General features: G+C 38.6%; 1 protein-coding gene across 2 annotated transcripts; it reads right to left on the bottom strand.

The window, feature by feature from the left end:
* Positions 1–774: 774 nt before the first annotated feature.
* On the bottom strand, positions 775–8,328 carry f11r.1 (F11 receptor, tandem duplicate 1). Of its 2 annotated transcripts, none has more exons than XM_025910906.1 (10): positions 7,473–7,605; positions 4,735–4,794; positions 4,290–4,406; positions 3,780–3,929; positions 3,483–3,685; positions 3,286–3,388; positions 3,060–3,167; positions 2,885–2,897; positions 2,706–2,754; positions 775–2,317 (listed from the first exon to the last, which is right to left on the bottom strand). In XM_025910906.1, exons 1-10 carry the CDS (start codon positions 7,588–7,590, stop codon positions 2,282–2,284), a joined length of 957 nt encoding a protein of 318 aa, XP_025766691.1. In that variant the 5' UTR covers positions 7,591–7,605; the 3' UTR covers positions 775–2,281. The 2 variants fall into 2 exon arrangements, with proteins under 2 accessions (XP_025766691.1, XP_003446847.1); XM_003446799.5 differs by lacking the exon at positions 7,473–7,605 and adding an exon at positions 8,049–8,328 and having other exon boundaries at positions 962–2,317.
* Between the last annotated feature and the right edge of the window lie 5,908 nt (positions 8,329–14,236).

Here is a 14,236-nt window from a genome sequence, read left to right as displayed (position 1 = left end):
GGTTGATCCTTTCATTCTTAACACATTACCCAATCTATATTAAAATAGAAATCCAGCATGATTTTTCCCCACACATATGATATAAAGTGTTCCTTTATTTATTTTTTGAGAAGGGTATAATGAACTTTCCCCAGTTTCAAAAATAAAAGTGCTGTTCCACTGCCATTTTAGTCTATACATGGTAGACAAAAAATCTAACATGTGGCAATAGGCTTATAAGGAATGTGCTGATGTACATGTGCTTTAACTTTATTGGATCAGCATGTATTAGCAAATACAACTAACTTTTTAAAAAGAGCAGTATTTATAGGGTCAGTGAGAGTTGTTTAGTCAAGCAGTCAGGCTGTAGATGACACAAAAGCTAAATATTACCCTTCCGAGACAAATGTAGACCTATTTTAAAAGAGTTTATTATAAATAGGCACACAGAAAAAGTATACACTTATACAAAAAGGGAAAAACAACATCCACTTAAATATTGAACACCATCATGTGCTCGGATCTCATCACACCGCTATCTAAATGTTAGCGTCCAGAGGTATACAGCATTTCATTAAAATATCCTGTGTGAAAACTGAATGTGGTCGGAAGCAAGTAGATCCAAGGCACTGACTTCATACAAACCTTCTCCATGAATCCTATTCACAAAGTAAACTTTTACCCCTTTTCCACTAACAGGAAACCGGTTCAGTACTGGCTGTACACCTAATCTTGAAGCCTTCGGAGCATTCTGGCCAAAAATAAACTGCTTGGGACCTGACAGTCGGTCCCTTGTTGGAATAAAATGGATATTAAGTTTTTCCAGTGTGAATCATGATGAAATTGGTGGGTGTGCTAGCTTACTGCTAATACTGCTGCAGGGTTGCGCACTCTCAGTATTAAGTCTCACCCTTCCTAAACAGGCTCTATGCCAAATACGTGGAAGCCTTTTTACTAAGCAGGAAAGGCATTTTTTTTTTTTTAAACAAACACACACCAACAGCATTGCTTCATAAACATCACAAGGAATGTAGCAGTTCATGACTTTAGTTGCCAAATGCACACAGACGCAGACACATACCCTCTAAAATAAACTGAAGTGTGATCGTGTCCAACAGATCACACTAATATTGTTCTGTTTTGACATACACTACACAGAAGTTCTTCAGGCTGTGTGGCTTAACGCTGATCGAGTCTTTTCTTCAAATTCATTAAATACATGTAGATTCAGAGGAGTACGATTCATGTTAAGTCAAGTCAGAGAAGAGGTCTGTATGGTCTACAACACAGGAAGTTGGTTAGTATCTAGTAAATTATCCTCCAAGGATCTAATGGTAAACGATTGCTCTTTTCTTCACTTCAGATGAGCAAAACTAGAGGACATTTCATCTTTGGATAGAAAGATGTAAAGCCTGCAATAGTACTGCACCAAATCATCACAGTCATTCTGGCTTAAGCAGGCGAAAACGCTACAGACGGCAGCAAAGTTCCAAGATTTGGGAACAGTATTGAACCATTTTCCTGCAGTGAAAGGGGTATAAGAGTGACCATTTAATCCCAAGAAGCTATCCAAATTTTAAAATTAGTTTTATTTACAAAGAAAGAGACAGAAAAAAACTTATCATGTACATAACATCAGATCTGTGGTTGGAAAAAGAAGAAAAAAAAAAACTAAAGCAGGAAAAACAAAAAATAAAACCCCTTTAAAAACGTGGCCGTGATATTCAGGCTCATTTCAGCTAACCCACAAAGACCGATAAGAGAGTTGTGCTAGCGGAAATGAATGTGATGGGACAGCAAATGTAATAAATGCAGCAATATACGTCTGTCCTCAATGTAAAGATAATAAATATATTTATTTTCATTTACTGCTGCTGGTGGTGGGGGTGGTGTAAGGGTCTCTGTACTCTAATTAATCTTGTTTTCATAAGTAAGCGCATATCTTTAAAATCTTGTTCTAACAGAAGACAGAAGATAAAAAGCACACAGAAACGCACACATCAGTGATGAGCAGAAAATTGGTCTCTGCTGAAAATAGGTCACTAGTGGCCACAGTTCATTTCAGTAAAGATAGATACAGTACGGGGTTCATTAGTTTTCTATTTCTTTCCTGTGGTATTGCTGCATGAACCTCACATGTTGATGCGTTTGACAGACTACTGTAGCTGGCTCAGGTTAAAAAAAATATATATTGCAATGGTCTATAAAAACTGCATTGTACAAACTTTCAAACTCCTGGAAAACCACACACTTAAAAGACATCTCGCTCAGAGCGCTTGCTGTAGCCACTGCTGCTCGTACACTATACCACAAATGATGACTTCTGTGTGAAATCCGCCTGAGAAACAAGCATATCAAACGACACAATCAGAACAAAGCTCTGTCAGCTTCATCCGTTATTGCACAGATATCATGTTTTAGCCCTGTATGCAAAGTGTGTCACATGTGACACATGAGTTACTGTTTTTATGCCGACTAGTTGCACAAAAAAAAAAAAAAACAAGAAAAAAAAAAATACCAGATGTAAAATTTAACCTTCGATAAAGCAAACTGATATTTAGTTTCTCTCAGAAGGTTCAAGTAACACTCCAATTTCAAAAAAAAAATTAATTTTCTGGCAATTTCAAAGTTCAAACATACCAAGCACACTTCATTATAACGAGAGCTAAAAGGACTTATTATAACAATGAATCCGCTAGTGGAATAAAAGACAACGTTGTACTTACATCATCACCACTAGGAGGTGGGTGGTAAGACGCGTTCATCTTTGAACTGCTGCAAGATAAATGAGGGGAAAAAAACCCAGTATTGACATCACCAAATATACATCGCTATCATTTTTACATTATTAAACCAAAGGCAATAATGTTAAGTAACATTTAAATGCATAGAAATATCCACTTACCTTTCTTTCTTTGCTGTAATAGGAAGAAAGGAAACAACATCAGCACAGAGTACTTCTTACAGATACACTTTTTAGACCTTTGCCTGCCTGAATAGACAAACTAACTTTTCACTGATCATCGTCAGAACAATGAGGATGGTAAAAGTCTGATTTGAATATAATGTGGAAAACTAACCAGGCAGATATCCTTTCTTTTTGGCAAACCAAATGGCAAATATCAGTAGGGCCACCAGCAGCAGAGCTATAATTACACCAGCAGCAATTCCTCCTGCGTTTAGGTCGCCTTGAAGAAAACACAGGGAAACATGGTAGGGCAAACCAGTACACTTTCTTTGTGAGGTAAGCAAGAAACAGTTCAGCCAAAAGCAGGTTTTTGGAGTTGAAGTGTGAAGGACACTTACGAACTTCCATCTTCATAGCTCTACATCTCTGAGCAGGGCCAGCGCTATTGACAGACTCACAGTAGTAGTCAGCTGTATCCGTCTTAGCTGCAGCAGGAAACTCCTGCAGACACAGAGGGCATTGTTTTAACCTTTGACTGATATGGTGCATTGGCTGTTAAAGTAAAGATTACACAAGGTAACAAGCTGTAGCTTACCAGTACGCCAGTTTTTGGATTCAACCTGTAGGTGGCGTTTTTGAAGCCAGCAACGTTACTAGGGTTATCAGGCAGAAGAACGTTGTTTTTGTACCACTTGTATGTGGGAGGGGGTGAAGCGCTTTCATCAGAGCAATACATGGTGGCTGTCCTGCCCGTTGTTACCGATGAGGGGACAATACAATATGGCACAGATGGAGGCACTGTAGGGCAAAATGTTTTGTTTTTATCTGGACCACTAATAAATGGCAACATACTGTCTCCATTACAGCAAGTAAATGTGATACATAGTCTTACCCAGAACAGTCAGATTCACATTGGTTTCCCCAACTTGGGTTTTGTCGCCGCTGGTTATCTCACAGGTGTACACTCCAGTATCTTTACGAGTGACTGTGGTGAATCTCAGATTGCTACCACCATACACAGTCAAACGGTTAGCATACGGAGCTGTGGAAGAAACGCAGAATTAGGTAACCAGCATGGAAGTATTCAGACACCACATCCAGCAGATGGGTTTCAGGACAGGTTATCTGGTTGGTCACAGAAAAGGTTTTATTTATTTTTTTTAATCTAAATATGCATCTGTCAAATAAAACGGACAATGACAGGCACTAATGCGATCACCATGACTGATATTGATGATTTTTTTTTTTTTTTTTTTTTGTTACAGTCACTGAATTTTGTGAACAGTGACATCAAAATAGAATTTTTGGAAAATTGCGGTTTTATTTCATGTGCATCATGTGTTTGTTTTTAGTTAAAGAAAGATTTGTAAATTAAAACAAAAAACTCAAATGTCAGACTTACCTGTTGGTTTCCCATCGTGAACCACAAACACCTGAGAGCCTTTTCGGTCCTTAAATTTCCATCTAAGTAAAACATTTGAACCAAAGTCTCCTGAATGTGCGCATGTCAAATCCACACCTGGAAAGAAAGGGAAATGTGTATGGTGACACCATTAGCCTGCATATTTATGCAGTCTATTATTTAAATGCAGTTTTGTCTTATTATATCACTTCATGTTGAAAACTTCTGAACCTGTGATTTCAGCAGACACATCATAGACACTTTGCAATTTCCTGGGTAATCATTCACATGTTTTTTTGTTTTTTTTTAATTCTCCATTTTTAACATGTTTGATTGTATTTTCTGTTTATGCTATTTGTATAAGCGCTTTGTGAACCCTGGTTTATTTTAAAGTGCTTTATAAATAAAGGTGGTATGGTATTTAAAATTTTGTTTTAAGACTCACCTTTGTTCTCTTCCACTTGTACATTTGCGTTTGAAGTAGTGACCGTATATCCACTTACACCTAGACACACAGATTAAAATAAAACATGTAATTAAATAGAACACTCAGCATCAAGTGTCAAGTCCAAAATACTCACTTCCTTTAAGCAAACCGGCTTGTACCCAAAAGGAATATAGTCATTAAAGCGATGATTGGGAAATTATTATGGTTTCAAAATCTTGTTTGGTTTTCATATTTTTCAGTCTTATCAACTTTAACAGCAGGAAATTAACTACACATATTTTTATTTTCTTTCTCTTTTTTGCAATATTTTTCATGTAACCTATATTTGACCACAGCATAATAAAACTGGACATTCTGTTTTTGGTGTGCCACCTGAATATTTTTAGTGGCCCCCATATTGCCACACCGATGAAAAAATTTTGGAGGCGCCCCTGGTTCCATGATCAGCTAAGTGGTATTACTACAGCGTGGAAGCAGTTACTGAGTCACCAGCAATCCAAACCTCCTCTAGCATTAACATCAGCACAAAAAATGTGCACCAGGAGCTTCACAGCATGGGTTTCCATGGCTAAGCAGTTCCTGTATGTGTAATATGCAGGTGGCCCAATACCTTTATCTATATGCTGCATGTGTGTATGGCTGCATACGGGCCACGCACTCTTGCAATGCAAATGTCATTTAAACAAAACAAAAAACATATATACAATACATATTAAAATAAGCCAGTGTATAAAATACAATAAGCTTAATGACAACAAACCTATAATCAGTGTCCCCACCATTCACCTGGACACACACAGACCTCGTAACGGTTACATAAATAAATAAATAAATAAATATTTTTTAAAAACCAAGTGCTTCTTGATCACACACACACACAAACAATAGGACCTGCAGGATAGGAACGTTTTGGGTTAAAAATACTCTATGTTGCTGTGTAGTCTAACCTGTCTGAAAAGTCTGAAACATGAGTGAAGTGAGTAGAAAGTTTGTACCAACCGTTTGCTGAACACAAAAAGCAGATTAAAGAAGAAGAAAAAAACCCTACACACTTACACAGATTTTTTTTACAATAGTGCTCTACTTAAGCTGCTTTGAAAATTGTGTTTTAATAAACCCAGTTTTAACACTCCACGAACATGGCAGGAATAGGTGAAGAGAGGCCAGGTTCCTCATCTTCAAAAGGAAATATACTCCAAACCTAATTTGTTTTTTGACCGTTGTTTAATAGACCTGAGCGTGTCTAAAAATCAATTGAAGATTTTCACTCAGTTTTTTTAAATTAGACATTTTAAACACTAAAATATGGACCAAATGATGAATGAATTATTAAAATAATCATTCTAGGCTGACAACAACCATCAGAAAATCCAAGTCCTCCCTCTGTATTACCAGGAAAATTATAAGGTATTCCCAGTAGACCACAATCTTCCATTATGTAAATAATCAGGCATACAGCACTGAGGATTGAAAAACACACCCTTTGCCTAAACACTCAGAGCATGCTCAGAAGCTTTCAGGGAGTGGTCAAGCAAAACATCAAAACAAGAGTGGCTCATTCCTGTCTGCTGAGCCAGGAAGCTTCCGGTGAAACTATCGGCTCTCAGGGTGAAACTGGGTCTTTTCAGGCACGTCAGCTGAGCTTCGGGGACACTAAATCATTAATGCAGCCAGTAAAAAGCCTCTCTGTCACACCACATGTCCATCTGTTGCCCCACTCCACATTACATTGCACAGCTGCCATTACTTTAGAGTTACACGATTAACCACTGCCCTTTCTGCTAAGCTTAGGTGGCACAGAGAAGCTTCAACTACAGCAGAAGGCAGATAATTATTAACTCAGTGTGAACATTCATCACGCTTTTTTTTTTTTTTTTTTTTACAAGGTGCTGATAAAAATAAAGCTAAACTTCAGATTAACATTGATACAAATACATTGCTGGCATGTGTTTTCATGGCAGACCAACCTAAAACCTGTGGGCATTTCTTATAGGCAATCTCAACCGAGATAAGTTTGATGGAAAGATAAGGTAGGAGTGCAAACTGAAAGAACACACCATGACTTCCTTGTTTGCATACTTTCAGAGTTTCAGTGTACATACATACTGAGAAGTCCTAACAGCAAATGTACCTGAGAAGTGGAACAAGTTTTAAAGGAACTCGTCTGACAAGCCAGAGTTTGATTCATACAGCAGAATATACTTGTTGCATTGCTCACATTTTGCACAAACTGTAAACAGGCTAGAGAGGAATGGTAGGGCATGAAAATCCTCACTTCGTTACAAGTTTGTGAGGGGTTTTTTTTGTTTTGGTTTGGTTTTGTACATAACATACACACAATTTCACGTGATAACCTGAACAGACTTTGAGTTTACTCACTGTTAATACCAATCTAGAAAAATCATTGTAAAAATACTGGACACCGTGCAAGCAATTCGGAAAATCTGAGACAATACAAAGGATACAAAGCCGTTCACCATGTGTATAATGATAAATGTGAAACTGTATGCAAAACAATCACAACAACAAAAGCAGCAGCAGCAGCTCCATATTAACCTTTTAAACGCAAACTTGAAACTGATAACTAACTACACTATTACACAAATGACCATCAAGCAACAAAAGGAAACATGAAAGGAAAATACAGAATAACGAGGAGATGACATTTAAATTAAGGAGGAAGTACGAATTATCTTTTCCATAAAGAGCTTTTATAAAGATTCATAAAGATTCACCTTTTTTGTTTGTTTTTCTGTAGAGATGATTCTCAAAAAGCCGTGCACTGCACCACAGAGAATTACAACAGGACAAACGATACTGACCGATACCTACTGACCCCTTTAAATTGGCCATGTGACAGGAAAACGCTTAAGCTCTTTTGATGAATTACATTTGACTCAATATGGCCTCGCTAAACATCTTTACATTTGTGTAAAAGTAATGGCGGTGTGGAAACGGGAGGTTAAGATGCTTTGAGAGTAGCACAATTCCAGTTATGTAATCATTCAAAATGGCCTTTCACAGTTTTGCTCAAAACTAGGCGGTTGTAACTGAACCGGTTCAGGCCTGCCCATGTTTTTAAAGAACCGTTAAGCTTATAATTACGGTTTGGCAAAAACTACTGCAATCAGCAGACCACAAACAAGATTACTATCTATTACTATCTTCTTCAAAAATAAAAAAACAAAACAAAACAAAAAAAAACACGGAGCTTCAACTGTTGAATGCCTACAAAGAATAATAGAACAGCACATAAATAAACATAAAAAAAAATTAATAGATAAATAAAAAGAAATCCCAAGTTTGCTCACCTATTGCTGCGCCAGAGAACAAAAGCAGCCAAAGTACTCCTCTCACAGTCATGTCGGGTTTCTTGTTTATTATTCGACGGCGTTCTCCTTTAACAATTCTCGCGTAAAACAAGCCGAAAGTACGCAAAAATCTTCTTTATGTCGAATAAAGAACGAATGGTCTCCGTTTCACCGACTCCTGTTTCTCTTATTTCGACGTTTCCAGCTCGAGTAAACGCCTCTTGTTACCTGAAGAATCAGCGCAGGTGACTACAAACACCTAACTTCCGGTATTAAGATCCTCTCAGGTGCCGGTGCCGCCCCGGGGCTGATGGAGAAAAACAGGTTTGACTAGAACACACCCAATAGAAACTACATCTCCCCGATAGGAAAGCGTGTGTAATGGCTAGTTGTGTCAATACTCTAGAGACATTTCTAGTATTTTAACCCTCACACATTCTCAGCTGTGTGGGTTCTGCGTGAAACTGATGTGCGTGTTTGTAGGCCATGCAAGCGCTTGCAGTTTGGTCCTGGCGTGGTGTTTTCCTGCTGAGTCAGAAATGAGGAACAGTGTAGACTTTGGATAGCACTGTTTGAATGGATTCGTACCTTGTTTTAATGTTTGTGTGTGCTTCTTGGCCCCCTTTTTTTTCTTAATGTATTTGTGTGAAGTACGTTTTAACTTTGTTAAGAAAAGTCCTGCATAAATAAAGTTTATTATTAGCACCATTACATTTCATTTTAATCGGGATAAAGCTTAACATTAAAATCGCAAGCTTTGCTGTCATTATACTAAAGGTACAGTCGAGCTGTATGCAGTACAATTCAGTCCTAAGAGAGCAATCTGTCTTATTAAACATATGTACAGGGATTAAAAAGAGAATTGCTAATAAACACGCCAATATAAAAATACATATTTAAGCACGTGTGTATAAATGCATGTTTATTTTAGGTACATTAACTAATGAATCCTTATTGAAACAGAAACAGAAAAAAGTGGATAAATGTGAACCAAACAAACAACAAAACCAGCTCCAGTACACCTGGTTTTACTGCTTTTGCAATCTGGACAAACAATGAGTGTCAGACGGCTGCCTGAGTGTCAGACTGCCTTCTGTTTTCACCTTTCAAAATCTATGAATCAGATTGTATTTTTAGCTTGTGTGTCTCTTATTTCCTCTCATTTTAAAGGCAAGTTCCCCTGCATGAGTAATTGTATTGGAATTTATGTTTAATCAATTAGTAATATTTAATTCATGATTCATGCTGATATGTACTGTTTCTTGCATCATAATATTCAGAACTTTGTCATATTATGGCTTGTTATTTGTAAGATAAAGTTCATGAGAAGTGCTGGAAAGTGAAACTGTGCAAAGGACTCATCAGTGCATGATTCAGTACTTTGGACCCCGAGATGACACCGTGCTTTGTTACGCAACGCCAGCATGTTATTGAGTAATTGTTCAAATAATGCTCAAAGGCACACGGGATTGGGCAACACGATGACAAGAGTTACTCGGTTCGTTTGGCGCTTCATTGGAAATGTTGCTGTTTAACCACGTGCTGATCACATATTATCAGATCTTCTGCTCACTATTAAGAAGACACATTTTTAAAATTTCCTGTAGGTGTAAAATGACATCATGCAGCCAAAGATATGTGAGCATAGAGACACCGCATACTTGTGATCATGAAATGTATATGTGTATGTGCACTTTAACAATTGTACATTATTTTTATTTAAAAGAAGGTTTAATGATACAACTTAAAAAAATGTATTTTATAAAAGAAAATCCATATTATTTTTTTATTCTGTATACAGGGTACCAGTATTATAGATTAATCATCTTCCTGTTTTGGCAGAATGCAAACAATCAGTGAAAAAAAAAAAATGGTAGTTGGACTGTATTTCTTGTTTACAAGGACTACTTTCCAGAAGCTGAACTCAAGTGTGAATTTTATTCATTCATTTTATTATTCATTCATTTTCAGTTAAAGGATGCAATTTCAAAACAGATCCTGTCAGTCACAGATTTTTTATAGAAACAAGATATTCTTTTCCTTCTCTTTCACTGTTGCTTTTCAACACCTTCAAATACAATTTGACTCACTTGGCTCAGCCAAAGGATATGCCCCTTTAGTATAGTATGAAATACCAGACACTGTATACACTCACTGGCTACTTAATTAGATACACCTTTCTGCTACTTGACTGGACCCCCTTTTGTTTCCAGAATCGCTTCAGTTCTTAATGTCACAGATTCAACAAGGTGCTGGAAACGTTCCTCTGAGATTTTGGTCCATATTGGCACGAATTGCTGGCTGAACATCCATGATGCAAATCTCTTGCTCCACCACATCCCACAGCTGCCGATGACACTGAGATCTGATGACTGTGGAGGTCATTTGAATCCTGTGAACTCATTGTCATGTTCAAGGAGGCAGACTGAGATGATCTGAGCTTTGTGACATGGTGCGTTATCCTGCTGGAAACAGCCATCAGAAGAGGCCGACCTCAGGAGAAAACACTGCACCAGTGAAAGAATTTTTAATGTAAATTCATAAATTCATAAAGACTGAGTATCTGACTTAGCTTATAGTTTCAAACATGTACTAAATAAGCCTCAGCCAAGCATGGCTTATGTGTTTTAGGCACACGTGAAAGGCAAAATTTAAAAAAACTGTGTTTGGGTGTCTTTGCAACTGTAGTTGAAGTTGAGGGACTTGATACAGACTATTGATCCTCTCCTCAGAATAGAATAGAACACGATAGAATAGAGAAACTTGATTGCATGCAATAGTAAGTCAAAACATCATTTGAAGCCAACATTAAAACCCTGTCAGCTATCTTCATTGCTCCATCCAATTTTTATTGACAAATACACAGCACGGTCTCCCGCTAGTGGGCCTGTGCAGCACAAGGTCACTGCCATCTGCTGTCATTTTTTGACAGCCAGGAGGAGACACTAGGGACAGATTTCAGTCAGGCAAAATAGATTGCTCACCTTAACGAGCGACATGACTCAGCAATAATTCACATTGGAGAGTGCAGCGCTGCAAAACTTTAGAGCTGTGAAGATTTCACTCATTAGATGGAACAGCAAAACTAGTTTCCATCCCTTCTTAAAAACCCTCTAAATTAGACAGTTTTTGTCTTATTAAAGAAGCAATCTGTCAATATCTTTGACTACATCTGCTACGATGATAGAATCTAGATAGTGAACACTGCGGAATCTAGGATTTCAATTTTAAATCATGCTTTTTTTCTCATTAACCCTACTGAAAGTCTGCCAGATACAACAGGTAACTTATAGCTTAGAGCTGATATTAGTTTAGAGTATAGTGTATATGCAGCAGTATGTGTGCTTAGTATTGAGTGCATAATGCCAAGTGTGCAAGTGTGTGACATACCAAATATATACTGTGAGTACATTCAGTTTAACTTATTGCACTTTGTGCATACACGCAACTTCGGGGGAGTACAGCATCAGTGACCAGATGGTTATGGTTGCAGTGTTAAGATATGCAGCAGTTTGGCGCCTTCTTCACAGCCAGTGAATTTCCAGCAGCATGGGAAAGGTCATCAAGGTCAACAGTAGGCCACTGCAGCTTTGTAATAGGACACTCCATGCAGAACAGGGGAGGAGGAGCTCTGCGATGAGAAAAAAGCAACACAGGTTCACAAGGAGGTGCGTTTTGTTTGTCAAGCTCACATGTTCTATTCTTATTTGTAAAAATAAAAGGAAGTGCACATATGGGTCAAACGAGCGGGAGAATAAGCATCTTACTCTTCTCGACTACTGAAGTTTTGGTCACAGGGGCCGAGTCGCCCACTTTGATGTTGCAGGTGAAGGTTGACTTGCCGTTGGGCAGGTTCTTATACAGCAGGCGACAGATGTTGCCTGGGAAGATGCGGGCTTTGGCACGTTTCTTGAAGGGGGCGTGCTGCTCCTCCGATGGGTCAGTGGTGTCGAAGAGGCGTTCACCGTGCGTGTACTTGCAAAAGACTTCTGATGACTCAGAAGGAAGTGAGTATTTGCAGTCCATCCTGAGGTGGTCCTCATCGATAGAGCAGTAGGACAACTGAATCACCTTCTGAGCAGATGCAAAGCCTATAATGAAGCAGGAAGAGATGATCCGAATTAAGAACACAAACTTACACATTTGGGGTTGCTCACATGAGGAAGTGTGTCTTACCAAAGAGTAATATGGTGGTAAAGAAAGACATTCTCCCGAGATTCCTAAAAAACAAAACAAAACAAAAAGAGGAAGTTAGAGTTTTTTATTGTGCTTGTCTCGACATTATCTGGATTCCAAATAAATCTGAGTCAGCTGTAAAGAGTGGAGTGAAGTCACTTCGGAGACATGAACATCACAGTTCTGCTGCTCTGTGCTAAACCACAGGAAAGTCACTGTACCCTTAACACTACACAATCGATCACAATCCAGCCTCACTGTTCACACTGCAAAGAATCGAAGTACAAACTTTACTGACACATTTCCGTGCTTAACCTCTTTAGAGGATGCCGGCTAATTATTCACCTCCTCGATATGTAGAAAGAATAGACTAAGCGCTTCATTTTATTTGCTTGATGCAAGCCAACCCTTGCCTGCATTCAAACATTTGCTTTAGAGCAGCTGGACCAAATATTTCATCCGGAATAACCGAATGACAGAAATGCATTGTGCATGCCACGGTTTGATATTTTGCCATTCAGATTAAACAGCATGCACATACATAGCACATGAATCCCTCTCACCTTCTCTGATGCATTTTTGAGTCTTCCTCAGTGCTCTGCAGTGTGATGCTGGGGGTAGATACAGTAGAGGTCGGCTTATAGAAGAAGCAGGGGAGAGAGGGAGGAAGGGAGGGGAGGGGGGACACAGAGAGGGGAGGGGGAGAAAATGCTGCTCCGGTGGACTTTGGGGATATTTCTTAGGACTGTGTATGTTTTTCTATTGATTTTCAGGCTGTTTTAACAGAGGACGGAGGATCACGTGTCAGTACACAAACCTCTGGTTTCATTCTGAAAAGAATGAAGGAGGCAGATGAATGAGAAGGGATACGTGGTGACGAGGATTTGATTAGCTGGCACACCTCAGCAGCTGATCTGCTCAATATGTGCAAGCGCTATGTGTGTCAGCAGTTTCTCTGCTACTTTCACCAACGTGAATTTTAAACACAGAGATGTGGCGATTCGTTTAACGCAGAAAAAGGAGACAAAAATCACAGGATGACAGGATTATATAGTAGCTTTCTGCTGATACTTTATCAGCAGTCATTTAATTAACCTGATAGCGAACCACGTGGAAGGATAAATCTGCCAACATTATTGGAAGTGGAAAGAAGAAGCTTTTAAAAACCAAACAAGAGACCACAGCTTCCACTCCTACAACCGCACTGTGCACTAAATTAAATCTGGTAAAGACCCATATAATGTAAAGCTGAATTGCTGTCATAAATATGATAGTACACACCTACTTTTTCAAAACACTTTTAATAGTAACACTTTTATTGGGGGGGTGTTGTAAAAATGTATCTAACATCCAACATCATCTTATGCTGTCTAAAATCCTCAACACCTTCTAGATTTTGTTAAAATTCCCAGAGCCAAACCCACAGTGTGCCCTGCATCCTCATCACACTGCTTATCCACTTCATCAAGATCCTTCCTGAACAGCTGCCATGCTGAAGCAGTCTCCCTGACAGAAGTGTTGCAGAGGTCTCTGAAAGGCACAACCCTCAGCAGTCTCTGATAGCAGAGGACGCCTGCTACTCTCCTCCCTTTTAATATTCTAACACTACGTTTTCTTGCATTTTCTTATTGTCTTCTCCTTTTCGAATATAAATAGCTGAGAGTGCAGGCTGTGATGATCCCCACATGCCAAAAGTATTCATTAGAGACTGTAGCTGTGAACCCTGCTGGTCCTCTGCTGCTAATACACTGCAGATGAAACACGAGCCCTTGCCTGTTCTTTTCCAATGAGTATTTTCACTCCTTTACTGTTGCCATACCATATAACTAGTATTATATTATCATCAAGAAATGGTTACTAAATAACAGTTTTATGTTATGCAGAATACGATACATGCTTCTGGTATCTCTCTTCCGCTTTAGGAAACTTTGCATTATTGTGCTTGGTGTATAGAGGTATGCCTCCTGGGTCAAATGTGTATCGTGTGTTATCCTTTCAGACCAAGAAAGGAA

Source organism: Oreochromis niloticus, linkage group LG10 (assembly GCF_001858045.2).
Source record: "Oreochromis niloticus isolate F11D_XX linkage group LG10, O_niloticus_UMD_NMBU, whole genome shotgun sequence".
Taxonomy (NCBI): domain Eukaryota; kingdom Metazoa; phylum Chordata; class Actinopteri; order Cichliformes; family Cichlidae; genus Oreochromis; species Oreochromis niloticus.
This window is presented reverse-complemented; position numbering and strand designations above follow the sequence as displayed.